Genomic DNA, 21,361 nt, shown 5'->3' with positions numbered 1-21,361 from the left:
GTTGTCCGATTTTCATAAAATTTTTACCAAAATTCTGGAATAATATAAAATGGCCATATCCTAAAAATGATGCAAAAATTTTTGAAAAACAGCCAAGTTATAATTTTTTTCTAAAAATTTATCGAACATTTGTATGGCAGCTATATGATATAGTCGTCCGATCCGGCTTTATACTTTATATAGGTCGGAAACGTCTCCTTCACTGCGTTGCAAACTTTTGACTGAAATTATAATACCCTGCAAGGGTATAAAAATTTGTATTTATGTGGTAGCCTGTGTTGATTATATGTTGCGTTGACTTAAATTCATTAAATCTTTTTCTTATTATATATTATTATTGTATTAAACAGAGTCAAACTAAAAAAAAGAAATGTATATATATTTTTACATTTTTTGACTAAAGAGAATACATTTTGTCGTTTGTGTGTTGCGCATCTTAGTCATTTAAATGGTACCTTTTCGTTTTTGTTTTTAGAAATATTCCTCGCCAATTAAGAATAATTTGTTATTAAATTTTAAAACCTCAAAACTTATATATAACTGATACTTAAACCCCCCTTAAGCACAGTAGCTTTTAAGCAGTACCCCTAGATATTACCAGACTAATTAAAGAGTTAAAATGTCTAAATCTCAGGCTGGAAATGATAGAACTTAAAAGCAAGTCAGCTGAAATCGAGCACAAAATTAATCCACTTGAGTGGAGTAATGATGTACATGCCTTGAGTTCACTTCTGTTTCCCCCACTGATTCCCAGACACTTATGAACTTTTTTTGAGGTGATGGCAACTTTGGCGCTTAATGACCAACTGAACTCAGGCGGAATGTGATTGATGCAGTGCATCCTCTGCTGCTGCTGCAACAAACTTTTCACTATTATTGACTTCTACGCTTCAGCAACGAGAAATCAAAAGTTACTCGACGAACTCTGCTCCGCAGTCCTAAGGGTCTTAATACCCACCAACATCTGGCTGTTGGTGTCTCTGTTTCCTGGGCTGGCTTACAGCCACAGAGCCAGAGGAGGAGGAGAGCAGCGGCATCGTGGGAGCAAACAGACGAATCCGAATCCAAATCTGAATCCAGAACCAACGCCGAAGCCAAAGCCACAGCCACAAGCCGCAGCGCGCTGTCAATCAACATTTTAAGCTAATTAACGCACAGGGGATGCCATCCTCCGAGGGCGGTAATGGTTATGGCCAGGGACTAAGGACGAAGCAGGAAGGAGGAAGAACACACACACACGCACCCGCACAGCTACATCAAGTGGGCAAAGCGATCTAGTAAAAGTCGCGCAAAATGAAATTATAACTTGGCATGCGGCAAAGCGGCTAATTGACAAATGGATACTGCTAAGCCCCAATGAAAACACTGCCAGAAAAGAAGGGTTTTTATACGGAATTCTAAAATAAATAAATAATAAATTAACTTAAATCTGTAGCGTAAAAACTAAGTACATTTATGGATCGATCCATAGGTTTAGTAAGCATTTTCAAAATGTATCTGGGTCTATGGGGCGCTCAACAAGTGCTTTGGGACTTATCCATTTATCCATTATCCATGAACCTTTGGCTCCTACTCTCCCAGCTGCTTGGTGGATTGCAGCACACTGCAGCAGTGCCGCCATGAAAATGCAACCCTGCAATTGGCATTCCCCGGGGAGCTAGCCCGTCCGCATGAATCATCGGGGCCATAATAGACTCGACACGGCCAGACATGGCTTCTGCCAGTCAGGAGAGGGAGGAGGAATAAAAGCAGGAGGAGAAGCAGGAGCAACAGGAGCAGGAGGAGTAGTAACAGGCGCAGGAGGAGTAACAGGAGGAGTAGCACCACCGAACTGGGCCGCACATGTGAGCGACGACCGAGGATAGATAAAACTGTCCGGGGCCAAGAAACTATAGCTATAATGTCGGATCGGGGGAAGATAAGGGCAGGGGAATCTGCCAAATGGCAAATGTTCAAACAAAATTAAGAGCGCCAACAACAGTTACTGCTGTTCCTGTTGTTCCTGTTGTCGGCTTGCATGGGTCATCAAACCGAGCTGGGATTGTAGCTGCATTGGCGGAACAGGGTTTTTCATAATATCATAATATCATAATATCATAATATCATAATATCATAATATCATAATATCATAATATCATAATATCATAATATCATAATATCATAATATCATAATATCATAATATCATAATATCATAATATCATAATATCATAATATCATAATATCATAATATCATAATATCATAATATCATAATATCATAATATCATAATATCATAATATCATAATATCATAATATCATAATATCATAATATCATAATATCATAATATCATAATATCATAATATCATAATATCATAATATCATAATATCATAATATCATAATATCATAATATCATAATATCATAATATCATAATATCATAATATCATAATATCATAATATCATAATATCATAATATCATAATATCATAATATCATAATATCATAATATCATAATATCATAATATCATAATATCATAATATCATAATATCATAATATCATAATATCATAATATCATAATATCATAATATCATAATATCATAATATCATAATATCATAATATCATAATATCATAATATCATAATATCATAATATCATAATATCATAATATCATAATATCATAATATCATAATATCATAATATCATAATATCATAATATCATAATATCATAATATCATAATATCATAATATCATAATATCATAATATCATAATATCATAATATCATAATATCATAATATCACAATATCATAATATCATAATATCATAATATCATAATATCATAATATCATAATTTCATAATATCATAATATCATAATATCATAATATCATAATATCATAATATCATAATATCATAATATCATAACATCATAATATCATAATATCATAATATCATAATATCATAATATCATAATATCATAACATCATAATATCATAATATCATAATATCATAATATCATAATATCATAATATCATAATATCATAATATCATAATATCATAATATCATAATATCATAATATCATAATATCATAATATCATAATATCATAATATCATAATATCATAATATCATAATATCATAATATAATTTTTCATTCATAAGTTTTCCAATTTTTGCTTTATTTTTCTGATATATTCCGTGAAACTTAATTCCTGTATTTCCTTCATTTCCGAATTCATTTATTTATTTTGTATCTTTTTATGCTATTTTCCCTTTATAAATATTTTTTCTAGGGAAATTACATTTTCCCTGCAAATGAAAAACAAGCGGGAAATGCCCAAGGCTGTATTTTTACATTTTTTTTGTACTTTACCGCGATTATAGCTTCAATCATCATTTTATTCAAGGCAATTTAATATTGGCGGTTTTTTGACAACCGCCTGGGGCACCCTGTTTTTTCTTCTTCTTTTTTTTCTCTTATTTTTTTTTTGAGTCAAGTGAAGAAAAATTAGCAACAATAAATTGAACGGAAGTTGCTGCTCAAATTGAAAGAGCGAGCGCCGTGGCGACGAAGGGAATTCCCCCAAACAAAAAACACGACAAAGCAATGGGCGGTGGGCTGTGGGCTGTGGGCGTGGCATGTTTGTCTGCGGCTGCTACGGTCAGCACACAAACACACAGCTACGTGCTCTTCTTGTGTGTGTGTGTGTGTGTGTCCCTGTCCTGTGCTTCGTCCTTTCCCTCAGCGACTGTCTGTCTGCCTGTCTAGATTGAAATTCCAGACCTGAGCCAAGGAAGGGCGTGCAATGCCTGCAACTCACTGCAGGAAAAATCAAAGGATATTGTAATAAAGAATATATATATAATATATATAATGTTTAGGTTTATATATAATATATTTAAAAAAATAAGGAAAGCTTGAATTTAATTCATGGAATTTATGTTTGTTTAAATTGTTTGTCTCCAGCCTAAAGATCTAGACGTTTCTGTTTATTTTCTCCCTTTTCCTTTTATTTTTTTTTATTGTTAGGATCGATTATGTCCTTGTGGACCAGCCTGTTTGATCAAATGGGAAGATTTTTAAAACAAAAATCAAGTTGAAGAAAAGGGGAGCTAGATATATATTCATATATTTAGATATATGTATGTATGTACCTTTGTGTACCTGGTGTTTTGTTTTTTCTCCACCTGTAGGGACATGTGGCAATGTTAAGCTCCATACCGCAGGACGTACAACGGACGTTGCATACAGATTTTCAATTTCCATATCGTGTTGTCTGTCTCTGATGCTCGCCTGCAGCACTTCGCCCTGGCTCGCTTTTCCTTTCCTTTCGGCAATTTCCGCTGCAAATGCCGAAACAAAGGGAAAACAAAACACAAAACAAATGAGTGGCAAACTAAACGTAACTACAACAACCGTAGGAGGAGGGCCAAGAGCAGGAGCAGCAACAAGGAACAAAACAATGGGCAAATGGTGCACAATGAAACGGTGACTGAATGAATGAATGAATTGAGTGAGGGAATGGCCAGGCGACAAAAGTGTCAAGGATGCCAGGATCAGCTTAATATTTAGCAAGTCCTAGTTCTTAAACAGATCATACCCAAAGACCAGCCTGACTTTTATTTTAAGACAAAAAGTCAAAACTCTAGGCTCTTCTAACTCCTTGAAGGACAAACATCTACCTCTCTTGTATATATATCTATTTTTTTTTGTATCCTTGCAACCGACAATGTGCCTGGCATAACTTGACAAAACTTGGCCCTCAATCTTGCTGGAACCGCAGGCGTCTGGCAACACTTTGCATATGTAGCTGGGTATGCAAGGACATCAATTGTAGGTGCCAGGACCTGCTTTGTAATTTGTACATGTTTTCCCAGAAAATATCCTTGTATGTGCCATCAATTAAATCCCCTTTCCCTCTCTCTCTTCTCTCTTTCCAGGTGCTAAGGATGTCCCCCGCTGAGCAGCTTCCCCTGGTCGGAGGTGGAGTGACAGCTGGTGGAGTACCAGTGGCCTACCAACTGGCGGCCAGCACAAGTGGTGGTGCTAGCGTAGCCGTCGGTGGCTCTGTGGCCGATGGTGGCGGCGTGACGGGCTCTGGTGGCGATAAACTGAAAGAGATGCCCGACAAATATGTGGTGGCCATTTCCCAGTTCCTCGACTGGCATGTCAACGAGACCTCGGATATGGAGCGTCTCAGTGGGCCGATCCTCAAGTCCAGCATCAAGTCGGTCTACTGGCTATTTCTCATCCAATATGCGGCCTTGGCTCTGCTGGGTGTGGTCCTCAACGTGGCCATTGTGGTGTACATTATGTACCATCGCCTGTACAAGGATGTGACCCATGCGTTCATCATCAATCTGGCGTTATGCCACTTTGTACAGTGTGCCCTCGTCCTGCCCGTCTCCCTGATGGTGATGCTCATCCAGAACTGGATCTTTGGCCAGTTTTTGTGCTTCTTTCTGCCCATGTTGCAGGTGAGTGGGAATTGGGTTCTTAGACTTGATTTTTGGTAGGTATATATATATATATATATCCTTTATATATTCTTTAGCAATCACTGTTAACTACAGCTCTGGGCTATATTTATCCCATTTGGCTGTGTGCCGGAGATGGCATCCGGTCGCGCTCAATTGAGCAGCGCCTGCTGGTGTCCTTTCACACAATTGTGGTCGAGGGGGGATGCCTCCTGCCTGCTGCCTCACCTCATTATGAAGGCCACCGTGATTGACACATTCTAGGAGGAGCGGGAGTAGAAGCACAAGCAGGAGGAGGTGTGGGAGCCGGAGTCAAAAATCACAAGCAAATGGAATCATATACTTTCATTCGATTTGATGCCTTTGTGTGGCGAAAACAAATGCGACCAGGGGAAATGTGGCCATGTCCTGGCAGGGATCAGGGAGCAAGGAGATGGAAGACTCCTCTCTCCTCCAGACAACCGACTGGCAATTCGATTAGGCTCGCCGTCCGTACAGCAGACAAATGATTACATTTACAACCTTGACGCTGCAGGAGATTCTATTTCGAAGGATATGGGTTACGGAACGGGATATGATTCGATTTGATTGCTATCACAAAAGGGGGCGACAAATAGCTAAAGCTCCAAAAAAAGACACACACACAGACATTTATCACGGGGCACATTCACGTGTGTGTTTAATGGAATGATTGATGGGGAGGCACAGACAGGAACAGGATAAGAAACAGGATGCGGAGGCGAAGGTGAAGCTCAAGCTGCCACAAATCTGACAAGTTGCCTTAAGACCACTCCTTAGGCTTAGGTTTTGTCCAAATTCCCTTTGAATCCCAACTAACTCTTTGTATTTTTATGATATTCTTCCCCAGGACATTCCCCTCCACGTGGCCATGATCTCACACATCCTGATCGCCTGGGACCGTATGCGCTGGCTCAACGATCCTTTGAAGGGACGCCTGCCTGGCTTTGTGTGCTGCTGTGCCACCTGGCTCACCGGCATGGTGATTGCCCTGCCCTATCCCATCTACACCATTTACGTGGAGCTGGGGGTGAGTTTCCTACTTGTTACTCTGCACTGTTATTTCCTCAAAGGTGTTGGCTTGTGTTGCTTTATTAAAAATCCGTGGGCGTCCTGGCAACCGTCGGCGGCGGATCAAAGGGCAGGCACTAGACCGGAAAAGCAGCGAGAACAGAGTCAACGGTATCTACTGATTTTCCCAGGGTTTCTCATAACACTCCTCCTCCTGTTATCCTCAAAGTGGACCCAATTCCAAGCTCGTTAAAATGTCCTGTCAACGGGGTCTGCTCTCTGTGTGTGTCGCCTGCATTTCGTTGCCAAAATATTTGGATACATCGACTTTGGCCTCCGTCGACACTCGCCCCTCCAGCTCTTCCCTTTTGGAAAGCCACCTCAAAGTGCGCCCACAACAACAGGCAACAAGAGACATAAATATTTATGGGCCATAAAGTGTTGCAACTTTTTGATACACTCCCTCGGCCACCCAACCCCCCTTGGGCTGGCATTGTGTCAAATCATCACTTGCAAGTGTGTGAGTGTGAGTGTGCCACAGGAGCCTGCATATTTTGTGCTTCTGTTGGGGGAATTTGCCAAAAGTGAAAAGGAATGCCAGTGGGGAAAACACCAATGGAGGTAGCAGCACCTAGGCAGGAATCAGGACTTATAGTTTCGGTTTTGAGCGATTTTTAAATGGAATTGAACTGGGAATCAGGTTGAGGTTGGTAAAATGGAAGAACAATGTGTTTTGGATCGCAGAAAAATAAATTGTGTTAAATAAAAGCCCTCCGTTAGAAATATTAATAATAAAGAACCTGGGAGTTTACATATTATTTATTTATTATTTAATCTAAATTTTATAAGTAACCAGAAATTACTCTTAATATTTAGTAACAGAAAACTTAACAAAGATATTTATCGGATTGTTACACTTGTAATTCCCACAAATGATGCCATTTTCTTGAATTGTTTATATGTACATATATATATTTTTTTATGTGGCCAAGAATCCATGCACACGGCAAACAGGGAGTTGATTGAACCTTTGCCGGCAATTTTGTATAATTTATTTGGCAATTCACTGACCACAGAAACCTGTCATACCCCCCAACTTCTCACCCAATGGGGGCAACAAGTGGAGCACACGGCGAGTAATCCTCTAGAGAGTCGAGCTCTTGGCTCTCCTATGTGCACCCACTCCTGCCCAGTCGCCTGTCAATAATTTCATTAATTCAATATTTGCGTATAATTTGATGGCTGCTCTCCAAGGCAACTCAACTCGCTCCGGCAATGGGGCTTATTATCTCAAGGGGGTGTGTCCCGCTACGTCCTCTCTGCCCAGTGTTTGCGGCAATTTATGAATATTTTAGCATTCTATTACGACGACACACATGGTTATAGGAGGTGGAGTGAATCGGAGGAGTACAAGTCGGTGTAGGACACGAATATGAAGGGAGTAGGTCCTTGTCTTGTGTATAAACAATTCTATGAGGACTCCTGATGGCCAATTCACAATTTGCCAAGCCTGCTTGCTCACCTTTTCCACGTTTAATAAGCGAAACTTTCCACATAGTTTCTGGAAACCGTAAAGTCAAATATACATACATATACCCAGAGCCAGGTTCAGATGGGTTCAGATCCCTTCGAGGAGGAGCTCTTGCCCCGATTTTGGAAACTGGAACCAGGTTCGGGTAATAAGCGATTTCATAACTGGCCACTACGAAAAAGTTTTCATTTCGTTTCTGTTTGTTTTTGCTTTTGGCCTGGAAAAGTGTCAGAAACTTTTTCCCACACAAAAAACAAATTGAAATTTTCCATATTTCTACGCATGCCTCGGACTCCCTGGGCTCCCTAGGACTCCTGGCTCCTGGACTCCTCCTGGTTGTTTGCTAGCCCCTCGGCGGCGGCGGCTACCTGGGCAGCGGGCTTCCCTTTGTGCGGCGGCAAATTGATTTTTTAAGTTGTCCCCAAACAAATCAGTATGGAAAAATACAGCAATCCCTTTACCTCCGTCAAGTGGGGACATGGCTTCTCCACTGGGCCGCCTCTAATTCTGGGAGTTTAAAAAGGCCCAAGTAATTGGTGTAGCCTAGTGGACTTTTGCTATAATAGTTAAATAATTGTATAATGCTATTATAAAATACCTAAACGATGTGTTTATGTTTGAAAATAAGGGTAGATACATATATATAAATAAATATAAATAAATGAATAAATAAAAATAATGTAGTAACATAGTAGTAACACATAACATGGTAGTAACACACCATGTAGCATTAGTGGAAGCAGTCCATTACGAACAAGTATACACATATGTATATCGATAATAAGCGAGAGAGATCGATAGAAGGATATCGGGGATCTGCTATCTCTACGTCTTGTCGGTGTTGGTGAAGCTGAAGCTGAAATTATTAAATAAATATATTCTTTTGGAAGAATCAAACTTTGTCTTAAAGTTTAATTAAACATTTCAAGAAACTACTTGAAAAAGAATACAAAAATATTTTAAAGCTGCTTACTAAGCTGGATATAGTACCTTAGATAACCTGAATATATATTCAAAATTCAAATAGTTGGATTTTTAATTGTTTCTTTAAACATTTTTCCTTATTATAGTGTACTTAAGTCATTTTAAAATGTGTTCTTTATACCCAGAATCAATATTTTCTTATTTATTACTATTTTATTTTATTTATTTTCTTTTTAAACTACAATTTAAAAGCAAGAAAGTTCGCCAGTAAACACAATTTTCTATATATTTACCTTTAAAGTTAAATCAAACATTTAAAGAAAATATTAAAAAAAAATGTGTAGTTTAAAATGTGTTCTTAAATAAATATTTTCTTATTTATTACTATTTTATTTTATTTATTTTCTTTTTATTTACTATTCAAGTCTCGAAATAAAACTAATAAACATTCTTAATCTACTTTTGCCACATGGATTACCAGATGTCCTTGCTTTCCCAAGGATAAACATTCATGGATTAGGAGTAATTTTATATCGAATCTTGTTGTTTTTTTTTGGTAGGTCAGGTTCTTGGGAGTTCCAGAATTTTTAGTGAAGTTACCAGTCGAGGGATTTCCAAAAGGAACTAGCTTAAGTCGTTTGTGTATGCAAAGAACACGCCTTTCGGTCCTGCTTCCTGCCGCTTGAGTCCCAGCGTCCCCGCTCCTTTTGCCTTTGTTTCGAACCCGCTCTGGTCCTTCTCTATATATAATATAGTATTCTCGCTCTCGCTGCGGCCGCACTTTATTTATGTTTACTGTTCAGTTGTTGCTCCTCCCGGCTGCTCAGCCAGGGGCCCCACTCCCACTCCTCGTTGCGGATATCCGGTTGCCGGCGTTGACTTTGGCACGCGGCGTCTCCTAATCCCCCACTCCTCGCCAGCAAAAGTTGGCCGGATATGCGCCTGCAAAACGAAAACGAAATTACGCCGAGGGGTTGGGATTGGGTATGGGATTGGGCATGGGTTTGGTGTGGAGTCTAAAGACTTGGGGAAAATTCAAGTCACTGCGCAAAAGAAACGGCTAAAGTAAACATTATCAAGTCTACGAGAATGGGACTTTCTGGGCCAACACACTCAGTGGATTTTGGTTAAGAGAAGTGACTATAAGAAGCGGTAGATCGAAGACATTATTACTTGAAGCTCAATCTTGGCCAGTTTTAATTCTTAGGAGTTATATATAAATATATATAAAGTTGATAATATGTTATAAAGATACTTAGATACTAAAATTATATATATAGAGATACATAGATACTTATAGAGATACTTAGATACTTTAGAGGATTTATTAGATTATTTATTTATTTTTTTTTAATATTTTAATACTCATGAAGATACCAAGATACTTGAATACCTATAAAGATACTTAGATACATTACAGGGAAAGTCCTTTTAAATATCTTAATACTAATACAAGAACTGAGAAAGATACCTAGATATCATTGCTTTTTTATAAAGGTACTTAGATACCTAAAGAGATATTTTAATACTTATAGAAATACTCATAGAGATACTTAGATATTTAAAGAGATACTTAGATACTTTAAAGGATTTATTAGTTTATTTATTTCAATTATTATTTTAATACTCGGGAAGATACTAAGATGCTTTATACTTGTAAAGATACTTAGATACCTTAAAGTGAAATGGTTTAATAATACTTTTATACTTATCGAAATTCTTAAATAGATACTTGGAGACTTTAAGAGATACTTAGATACGTAAAAGGATTTATTAATTTATTTTTGTTATAAATATTTTAATACTCATAGAGATACTTAGATATTATTGCTATTTTATAGAGATACTTAGATACCTTAAAGGATATTTTAATTCTTATGGAAATACTTATAGAAAAATATAGGTTAAAACTTGCAGAAATTCAGAGATACCCCATCTTACCTATAAATTTCATCTCCCAGTAAACAGAAGTTCGTAACTTGCCTCGTTTCGTCCTGTTTACCCGCTCTCTCCCTTCTTGGCTCTCTCTTGCCATTTATCTCGCTCAAAAAAGAAAAGAAACTTTAAATACAATCAACTGGCCTTATTTGCCTTGGCTTCGGGCTCGTTGTAACAATTTGTGCAAATTACACATGCAAACGCCGCTATACTACCCATTCCCTGGCTCAAATGAGACTTCCGCTTTAAGCGGAAATCAAATGGTCCTTTTGGTCCTGTCTGGCATGGTCTGGCCTGCATTGCAAAGATCCTAGGAAGAAGAGGTTCCCAGTACCAGTACGAGTCCTGTTCCCGCTTCTTGCTCTCGTCTTCGTCATTATTACATATTATGAGGGTAACTTGGTTAGTGTCCGTGAGCGAGCATCCCTTTATCCTGTGCATCCTTTGGCCTTTTGGCCGGGTGTGGGGCTTATTAAATTGCCATTTGCCGGGTCACAACGAGCCATGCAAATTGCTCCCATTGTCGTTGCAAATTAGTTGATGTGTCCAGGGGCCGAAGTGGGTCTGATTGCAAGGACATAGCAATGCAGTTCCTGTTGATGCTCCTGCTGCTGCAATTTCAAAGTTTATCAGCAAATGGAAGCTAGAACACTTTTCCACATCCACATCAACATCCATCCATCCAGTCATCCATCAATCAATCATTGGAGTGAGAAAACGGGCCAAATGCAGTGTCCTTGTGTCCTTGAGTCCTGGCAGCAGGCATCAGGCACTCGACATGGAGCTCAGAAAGTGTAAATTCAGTTCTGCGATTCAAATTGGCAACAAAAATTAATTGGTTATGAGATAAATCAGGGTGAATTTGGAAAATTGAGACTTTAAATCAGTTTGTTTTTGAATCAAAGTTCTTAAAACCCTTTAAAAATGTATGTTTCAAAATTTAGTAGTGCTGCTTAAGTTGGCTCTTGAGGTGAGTCCCCTTCTGTATTTTGTTTTTTAATTTTTGTGTTCTTTTAGCGAATCCTTGAGACCCTTCATTCGCCTGCCCTGTTGATTGGCATTTTCAATTATTAAGCAGGCAAACATAAATTCATTTCCACAGCAATTCACACCGAAGGCGAGGAGGCCAAAGCACAGCAGGAGCAAGCAGCCAGTATTACCTCACATGTTAGGGCATATAAAATCCTTATTGCAGAATCGTGAGATTTCTGTTTTGCTCAAAGGAACTGCAACTGGCCAAGACGCTTCCCAATTCCCAACTCAAACCCAAACCCAAACCCAAACCCATTTCCATTCCCATATCCATTCCCATTTTCAGTTTCATTTCGTTTAACGGAATTTTAATGGCCGACGATGATGTTGGAGCTACTCCTTGCTCCTTGCTGGCTGCTCCTTTTTTTTTAGCTCCTCTTGCCTTCTGCAAATTGAGTGGCAATGGCCAGCAGTAGCTGCGACGCCCGATTTTATGCGTGTTGCAATCGCCCGTAAGGCAATCAATTTTTATCACCCCGCCCGAGGAGGCCGCCGTCGCCGTCACCTTTACCGAGGAGCAACAGCTGGCGAGGCAACTAATGACTCTGATAATAGAGCGACGGACCACGTCCCCAAGGGGGCATGAGGGGCACTCCTCCTCCCCTGGAAACTTTGACGACAAATGCAGCAAGTTGAAAAGTGTCAATGTTCTTCGCTTCGCAACAGGATTCTTGGGATCCTTTTTGTATTCTTTTTTTTTATATTTTTTTGTGGGTAGCTCAGGTGGAGCCTTGTCGGGGGCTTGGTTCAATGCTCCAGTGAATTCCTGGTAAACGTTTTACATATTGTAAAATAACAATATCAACAAATTCGGCGAAAAGACAGCGGCAAAACAGCAGACAGCGAAATGGAGTCAGGCGAGGGGAGTTTAAGGTGTTTGGGGTTTAATTCAAAATGGAAAAAAATTAATAATATAAAAAATAATAAAATAAAAATTCTACAGTTATAAGTGTAAACTTGCTACGATTAGATAATAAATTAATACAATTAAATTAAAAAATTAAATAAAAAATATTAAAAAAAAAAAAAAAAAAGATTCTTTCAAATATTTTATATAAATAGTAAGAAAGTCAAACTTATTTTAATAGTTTTTTACATATTTTAATGCATAAAACTATTGTTGAATAAATTACAATACAAAGAATAAGATGCGTAACGCCATACGAATTTTTTAGGACTGTCCCTAAACTCACCTTAAACCTTGTTAAAAACCAGAGAGAAAGAGAGACAGAGAGAGAGAGAAAAAAAGATACAAATAGAGAAAGAAAGATATGGGTCTAAATTTGTACCTTTACGAATTTGTGTTAACGTTAATTATGCGTTACGCATCTTATTCTTATTCATCAATAGTTTTATGCATTAAAATATATAAAAACCTATTGAAATAAGTATTGCAAATGTAACTTAATAATTTTCAAATAAATACAACGCAGAATTATTGATTATTCTCGATAAATATCGATTATTATCGATTATTCTTGATTTATATAGATTATTATCGATTCTTATCAATTATTATTGATTATTATCGCCTCTATAAACTCTTGAAACCACCTTGGCAGCACTCTGCTACACGGCACTGGAGGTTGTCAAATTTCTGGCTGCCAGAGGCCGTGAAATGGCAGCTCGAATTACGTTATAATATTTATGCGTTCTCTTTGGCGTGTGTGTGTGTGTGTGCGACTTTTTGGATGGCTGAGTGCTTGGGGTGGCAATGGAGATGGGTAGGTGGTGGATGGGTGGGTGGTGTCCCACCTTAGTTGCCAAGTGCTTTGCAGTACTTTAAAGCCCTGGGATCTGGCAAATCGGTCTGCGGTCGTATCAATAGGGTTGTGTTTTTCAAACGAAACTTACTCGGCAACAAAGTCCTTGTTGATGTTTTGCTATTGTCTCTTAAGCGGCTTACCTCTGGCCAAAGGAGTCCGAGTTGGAGTCCAAGACCAGGTCCAAGACCAGGTGCAAGTCCAGGTTGAATTCCGCGTCCAGGTCCTAGTCAGGGAGGGGGTGAGGCTATTAGAAGCCGCCCCGCCCGCATCGGAATTAGAATCGGGCAAAAGTTTCAAGTGCCGTGGAGGAGCACATCTAACGAGGTTAAGGGTATGTGTATGTTTTGGGCAATTGTATCTGCATCTGTATATGTATCTGTATCTATAACCGTATCTGTATCTGTGTATCTGAATAAAGTGGATACTTTTGTTTGCCATCCTTTGTCAGCACTGCCGTTCATTGTTGTTATGCGCATAAGCATAAAATATTAATAACATCAACAGAGCGAACGAATGGCAACAAATGCAAGCTGGGAAAACTTTCGAAATGGGAAAACAAATGCGAATAAGCACGCGTAAAAAGCTGAAGCGAAACTGAGCCACTCCACCACCCACTACCACTCCCCACTCCTCCAACCTAGCTACCAAGGCTGCAATCCGGTCTTGGCTACACTTCCAAGCGATTTCCCTCGCCGACGGAGGATTGCTATCTGAGCCCATCTTTTGGCCAATCTGCGGCACCCTCCGATTGGACAGCGGTCGGAGGACACGGGGTCTTTCTCCCGCTTTTCCAGCGTTTTTTGTTTCCACTTCGTTTGCATTTTCCCCACTGTCACTTAAAACAAACGAAAAAATAAAAACCAGGGACCTGTGGTCGCCGCGAATCAAAATCAAAATCAAAGTCTGGAGCTCCTGCCTACATCCTTGCGGTGGTCGGTGCACAGAGCCAAAAACATTATAGAGTTTGTTATATCAAAGTGTATGTAAATTCTCTCCATATGGGACCTTTCCTCTCCATAAACCTACCTAGTTTGTATTTGAAATTAACAAACAAAGGTTTTGTTTTCTCCCAGTGTCCTTGTCCCCTGCCTTGTCCTGTGTGTTTTTGTGCACTTTACGACTTTAATTATGTAAGTACATAATTGTGTTATTATCGTAAGCTTGCAGGGCGCAACATACGCCGGCTGCGGCTCCGAGTCCGGGTCCGAGTCCGGACTGTAATGTCCGTATATATGTCCTGATCCCGGTCCGGTGCGGTCCGCCACGGTCCAGGCCCAGTAAGTGTCCTTTCGCCTCCTTTCGGGCCCCCCGACAAATGTGTGCTTTGCCGTGACCTCGTCTGGCCGCTTGGCAAGCATTTTACGGCCATTAAGCCCGGCAGTGTCTCATCGGGCCTACAGCCGTGTCCGTGTCCGTACCTCTCCCTTGATCCCTCCTCCTGGCTTTGAGCCAGGCCTAACCTTTGGACTCCGCTCCGCTGTTTACATTGTAATCTCTGGCCCGGGCTTTTGGCCCCGGCCGAAAAGCATTTCGCCTGTTCATTGTTTTCTTATTATTTAAATTGGGAAATTTTGCTTTTAATTATGCATTGGCCAGGCTCTCAGGAGCCTGACCATTAGCAGCGATTTTCGTACAAAAATTAGACTCTGCGATTATATTGGCAGCCTGTCCTTCCCCGAACTCCAACTCAATTTTCAATTATTTTCTTTTAATTAGTGAGTGAGTGTGTGGCGCAGATTGTAAGGAGGCAAAGTTTCAATTCAATTATCGCTTTGAATATATGTATATATGTTATATATATGCATGTAAATAATGCCAACATCTGAGGCTGACAAATGAGAATTTCCTCAATTTTTCACTGGCTTGTGCTTTGTTTCCATTTCCTTCATCACTTTGTCAGCTTTGTCACTCAGTGCGTGGGTAGCGACGAAGCCAAGGACATCGAATTTCAAAGAAAATTTCCAATCATCAAATAGATATAGAGGGAAGGGGGGAGGGGGGAGCAACAGGTGAACAGGGAAAAGCTAAGATGGCTGAAGGGACCTCTAAATAAACAGTTGGAAATAGTTATTTTTCTAGCTCTTGGTTTTTAATATAACAAACAAGACTGAAAGACTGAACGACAGAAAGATAGAAAGACTAAAAGACTAAAAGACTGAAAGACTGAATGACTGAATGACAGAAAGACAGAAAGACTGAAAGACTGAAAGACTGAAAGACTGAAAGACTGAATGACTGAATGACAGAAAGACTGAAAGACTGAAAGACTGAAAGACTGAAAGACTGAAAGACTGAAAGACTGAAAGACTGAAAGACTGAAAGACTGAAAGACTGAAAGACTGTGAAGACTGTGAAGAGCGGCTTTCTATAAAAATCTCTTATGAATGGCTTTACTTATCTTACTCTTTAGAAAAGCTGTTTGAATTTTCCTTATTTTATGACCAGACCAAGTTGGGAATTCTAAACATCTTCAGCCGCAATGAAATCCCCAAAACCCTATATTATTAGGTCCATTACCAGATCCTTTTCTAGCCCTAACTGGTACCCATTCCTCTCTGCCCGAGTGTGAACCTTGTAAATTATTATTAAGTGCTTTTCATTTCCAGCTTGCCATCATCCAATAACTGAAACGAGGCGAGGACGGAGCCGGGCTCCCAGTTCCCCTCTACCCTGTTTTGTGGACTTTGTAGACGGCAATCCGTCAAAGTCAAAATTGCGACAGTGGAAATGATAATACTTCTGCTGCCTTCAGTTGCAATTTGTTTTGGGCAGGAGGCAGGAGGTATTGCCAGCATCCAGGGATGGGGGAATCTGCGGAATGCCTGCTGGCAGGACGGAAATAAATTGTTATTAATGTGCTTGCTTGCCTGTGGCTCTGGTTTTGGTTATGGTCTTGGTTCTAGTCTTGGTCCTTGCTCCTGGGGTGTGGTTCGTCTTCATACTGCAACCAGCTATGGGGTTGCTACTACCCAGTCGATAAATTATTTGGCAAACGCGCGCCAAAATTGTAAATATCTTGATGCGCGGACCGAAAGCCCCCCAATAATGTGAGCCAATTTAATGGGATGGCCACTTGTTGAGGAGGCATCTTCCAGCCGTAAACTGTTTACGGCCAGAGCTCAAATTGATTTGTGCCCAGCGCGAATCAAATCAATTGCATTTGGGGAATGGACATGGCGATGGCGATGGCGTCTCCGAAGGTAATCATAACTGGAGCGGGGCTGTGGCTGGCTTCCCTTTGCCGGTCATAAAGCGGAAACAGTCCTGCGACTGCCGCCATAAACGCCGAGATGAGCACAAAACGTTAGGGATGTCCATAAAAAGAAACTGGAAAAAAAAAAGAAAAACACCGGGCAAGGACACCCACAGCGTTCCAGGACGACTCATTCGCTCCGCATCCGCAAAGCCACATCCAAAAGGAACCGCCATCAAGGCCACCGAACGAATGACTCGGGATCTGCCAAGGAATCCTTTGCAGGACGCCCCGAGGCCTCGTTAAATTGCGTGCAGCATCCGGCCCCGCCCCCCACCCTTCCTACACGGAGCGAAAAATAAAAAAAGGGGAACAGCTTGCAACTTGCATATCATTATAAAGTTTTGCAATTACCAGATCTACTTGGAATATTGAAGGGGGAGAGCCTGACCATAAATTAGCATTCAATATTCAGAAAGAAAAACTGTGAAAAACTTTACAAGCAATTCCCTTTGAATAAATAACAACCATAGTGCGAAAACGGATCGTTTGCGAGCCTTTTGTGATATCTTTTGCAAATGCAAGTGCAGTAAAACTATTGCAAAACACTCGCAAAGATGTTAGAAATGTTTTAAAAATATATATATATATTTCAGACGGTTTTTGTTCACAAAAGAGTCCCTCTGCGAACATTTAGCGAGACTTAAGTGATAGCTCGCAAAATTTGTATAGTTTCTAAGTTCATTTACATAGGTTCGTTTTATTTAATTTTTTGTTGTCATTTTTTTTTTACTTTTTCTAGCTTTTTTGTACCAATTATGCAATTAGTTTAGGACAAATATAATATTTATAAATTTATACAAAAGAAACCAACCTAAAGCGGACTTATTTTCCGCGTTGCCAAGGAAGTTTCTATGACGAGCTCTACTCCTGTTCCCGATGCCTGGACCCACGCTGGGTAGCCAACTTATTTTTTCTCCGTGAGCCGAGGACACTCCTCAATCCACCTAACTTTCCCAACCATCCCGTGGCGACTGTTGTCGTTTATTTGCATTTGACTGTGCGCAGTGGGCAAAGTATTCAAAACAGATTTGTTGGCCAGATTGTAGAGCGCTAACAGTTCATTACCCAAATGACTGTGGGGCCAAAAAAGGAGCGGATCGAGGCGGACGGGGGGGCGGGCGACAGCGATTTGGCTGAAAAGGTTTCATTACAATTTCGGGCACTCGCCGAATGGAAAACTTTTTTCAGACTACACCCACCCACCCCCTGAAGTAGTTTGAGATTTGATTTAAAAGTTGAAGCCATGCCCCCACCAAGTTTTAACCGCCTTCAAGGGGGACAGGGTGGGGTCGAGGGAATTGCTAACTTTTTAATAGTTATTCATACAAAATCATTTACGAGTGCCCTGCCAAGAACCCAGGCTCTGAGGGTTACAGTTTCCCAAACTCCCAGCATCCCTGTTTTTTTTCCCCCCATGTGCCGCAGCATATGTGTGTGTGGGCGGCATGAGGAAAATGAGGAAATAGGGAAACTTTTGTGGAAAGTTTCCAGTCGCAAAGACCAAGCTTCCCGCAGCGAAATAATTATGCAGCTCCCAATAACATCGTCACTCTGTGACTCGCACCTGGCCGCCACTTGACCAATGATTGACTGATGGTTGCCCCAGCTCCTGAGCCAGAGCCCGAACCAGGCCAATCCTGATGGATGAATTAAACCTCTCCGCTCCCCCCCCCCCCCAGTGTAAGCTCACCTGAGATAATACTCTGTCCTCCTTACTTGCCATCCGGCAGAGCCATTTAATGAGAAAATAACTTGGATGCGGCCATAAATTCATTTCCGCCCTTTGTTTAATTTCCTTTGCTATCCGAAAAACTTTCCGCTACGCGCGAATTCATATGTAATTACAATTACGATGTAATCTCAGCGCGAGGGGACAGACTCCAGCTGGCTCACCTGCTTCTGCTCGTTCTCCTGCTCCTTCTCCTGCTTCTCCTTAGTGCTCAGGTCATGGTCATGGTCGAGGTAGCACTGTGGGCGCCAAAGTTCGATGCTTGTGTGGCCCCACTGTCGGCGAGGTGGCTCTGAATTGGCGCAAAGTTGATTCAATTAAGACTTTTCGCCTGGCAATCGATAGACATCAAAGAGCAGGTGCAACCAGAACGAACACCTGCCCCGTGCCCTGGACGAGGCCTCATTCTCGAGGCTCTGTAATTATAAAATCAATGGCAGTTCTTTGGTACGAATCAATTTCAAATGTCAGTCAATGAACTTTTTCTTTAAATGTGCTTCATTGTTAACCTGATTTTTGTTGGGGTTTTAGAGGGTATGATAATTACACCTTCAACTGTCTAAAAAAAAAACCATAAATCGCATTGAAAATATCATAAATTTTGATTTGTTATTTGATTTTGGATTAAGTTATTTCTTTATAATCAGTTAACATTTTATTACTATAAAAATTTTCGAATTTAATATTAGAAAATTGATATTATTGAAAAAAGTATTTTAACAATATATATATTTTGTAAAAATCTAATTTTCTTTAAACTTCATTTAATACCTCTCTCGTTGGCGCTCTCTAGATAGTCTCTTCAGGTAGTGATCGCACCTCTTCGTAGTGCTGGAACAAACATCGATGTTTATTCGATACAGTCGATGTTTTTAACAAAATCGGCCAACATCGATGTTCATTTGTCAAACATCGATTATTTTCAACTGTCACTTAAAAACCGAGCAAGAAGGCAGAATTGGTATACTAGATCAACAATTTTTTTAAACATCGATTATTAATCGATGTTTTTTATGAAAGTACTCACAAACATCGATGTAAGCAAACATCGATTTCGATCATGCACGGTCGATAACAATATCCAATGTGTGCACTTAGCGATAGTTACATTACATTACAAAAATATAGGGTATACTAACTTTGTCCCTTCAAAATGAGCTTCCTTTTATGTTTAAATTATAATGATTGTTGGATAAACTGTTCCTCCTTTGAAGTAGGGAAAATCGTATTAATTATTTATGCGATAAATTGAGGCAGGAAAACATGTTATTGTTAAGGTACTACTTTAGTACATATAAATATATATGTATATATATATATATATATATATATATATATGTATATATGATATATATTTGTGTATATATATATTACCAGGGGAACCCGGCGGCGAACTTAAATATATTAACCTTTTGCAGCAGTGAATCTTAATTTGAAATAATAATAATTTAAAAATATAAATGTATATAATTTAATCAATTAATTAATCTAAAAATGATTTGTATTTAAACCTAAATATATATATAAATATTTAGTTAATTAATGTTTTTTTGTTGGGAATATATCCTTTTTCTTATACCGTTGGAATTTTTCTATAATCATAATTAATATTAATAATATTTAAAATTATAATTATTATTAATAATTTAAAATAATTAATAACCTATATAAAAACTCTGATTCCAGGAGTACATGCCCCAGCTGGCGGGCATCGGGCTGTGCGTTGTCAACCTCATGGACGACATGCAGGAGTACACGCGAGGACTCTTCCTCCTAATGTGAGTGCCGCCGCGAGCCTTGTTCCAGTTCAGTTTGGATGTCATCTGTGGCATGTTTCGATTTACAGGTACTGCGGCCCGGCCATTTTGCTGTCCTACCTGTACATACGCACCTCGCAGGAGCTGCGTCCGCCCGAAGGACCCTTTGCCGTGATGATGTACGAGCACCGTGCGGACCTGCGGATGCGTCAGAGGTGAGTTTCAAGATTCGTCCAGCTTCGCCCACCTTCTCCTACTTTCTCCTACCTTCTCCCACCTTCCCTCTCCTTCCCCCCTCCCTCACCCACCTTGTGATTAAGTCCACTAATTGGGCTGATTAATTCGGAGATTCACCAATCAGTGGGAGGCTGGGCTGCTGCTGCCCGGGTAACCCGAGTCCCTTGCCACGTGGACCACCCTTTGGGCCACCACTAATGAGCCTTAGCAGTCTTCTTTAACGAGTTTGAATTTCTTGAGTTACTTTTGCACCACCTTAAGCCCATCCTGAAGACTCATCATTACCCCTTTTTCTACTTGGCAGAAACTCCTCTACATCCTCGGTGGAGCCACGCCAGCTAAGTGGCGGCGGTGTGGCCGGTCTGAGCAATGGCGGCGGTAGCTCGGCCCGATCCTATGACCTGTACAGCGCCGAACTGGATGTGCATCGGGAGAAGCGGAAGCAGCGCAATTTTGGCAGCATGGCCGCCACCCAGGTGGTGTGCATGTGCCCCCTAATGATCCTCCGCTTTGCCCGGCTCTCCCTGGAGGAGACCTACGAGAATATGAAGCACTTTGACTTCACCTACCTGATGTTTGTGTGGGTGGCCTTCCTGCCCACGGTCATCTTTCCCTGCATCTACGCCTCCCAGATATTGCCCAGGTGAGAGGGGGAATCCTGAACATGGAAGAACTTTCAAGGAAGAGCTTGCTTTATCCTTTATCCTTGT

At 40.2% G+C, this 21,361-nt stretch overlaps 1 protein-coding gene across 1 annotated transcript in view; it reads left to right on the top strand.

Moving 5' to 3' along the window:
- LOC108083375 (uncharacterized) overlaps positions 1–21,361 on the top strand; it is a 39,622-nt gene that overhangs the window by 16,397 nt on the left and 1,864 nt on the right. Inside the window, exons 2-6 of the mRNA XM_017179121.3 lie at positions 4,916–5,452; positions 6,321–6,500; positions 20,344–20,435; positions 20,504–20,629; positions 20,956–21,294. Coding sequence (XP_017034610.1) covers positions 4,925–5,452; positions 6,321–6,500; positions 20,344–20,435; positions 20,504–20,629; positions 20,956–21,294 — 1,265 coding nt within the window. The 5' untranslated portion in view covers positions 4,916–4,924. The remainder of the gene's footprint in view (positions 1–4,915; positions 5,453–6,320; positions 6,501–20,343; positions 20,436–20,503; positions 20,630–20,955; positions 21,295–21,361) is intronic.

The sequence above is a fragment of the Drosophila kikkawai genome, chromosome X (assembly GCF_030179895.1).
Source record: "Drosophila kikkawai strain 14028-0561.14 chromosome X, DkikHiC1v2, whole genome shotgun sequence".
Taxonomy (NCBI): domain Eukaryota; kingdom Metazoa; phylum Arthropoda; class Insecta; order Diptera; family Drosophilidae; genus Drosophila; species Drosophila kikkawai.
The sequence above is the reverse complement of the archived record's forward strand: the minus strand, read 5'-3'. Positions and strand labels throughout refer to the sequence as shown.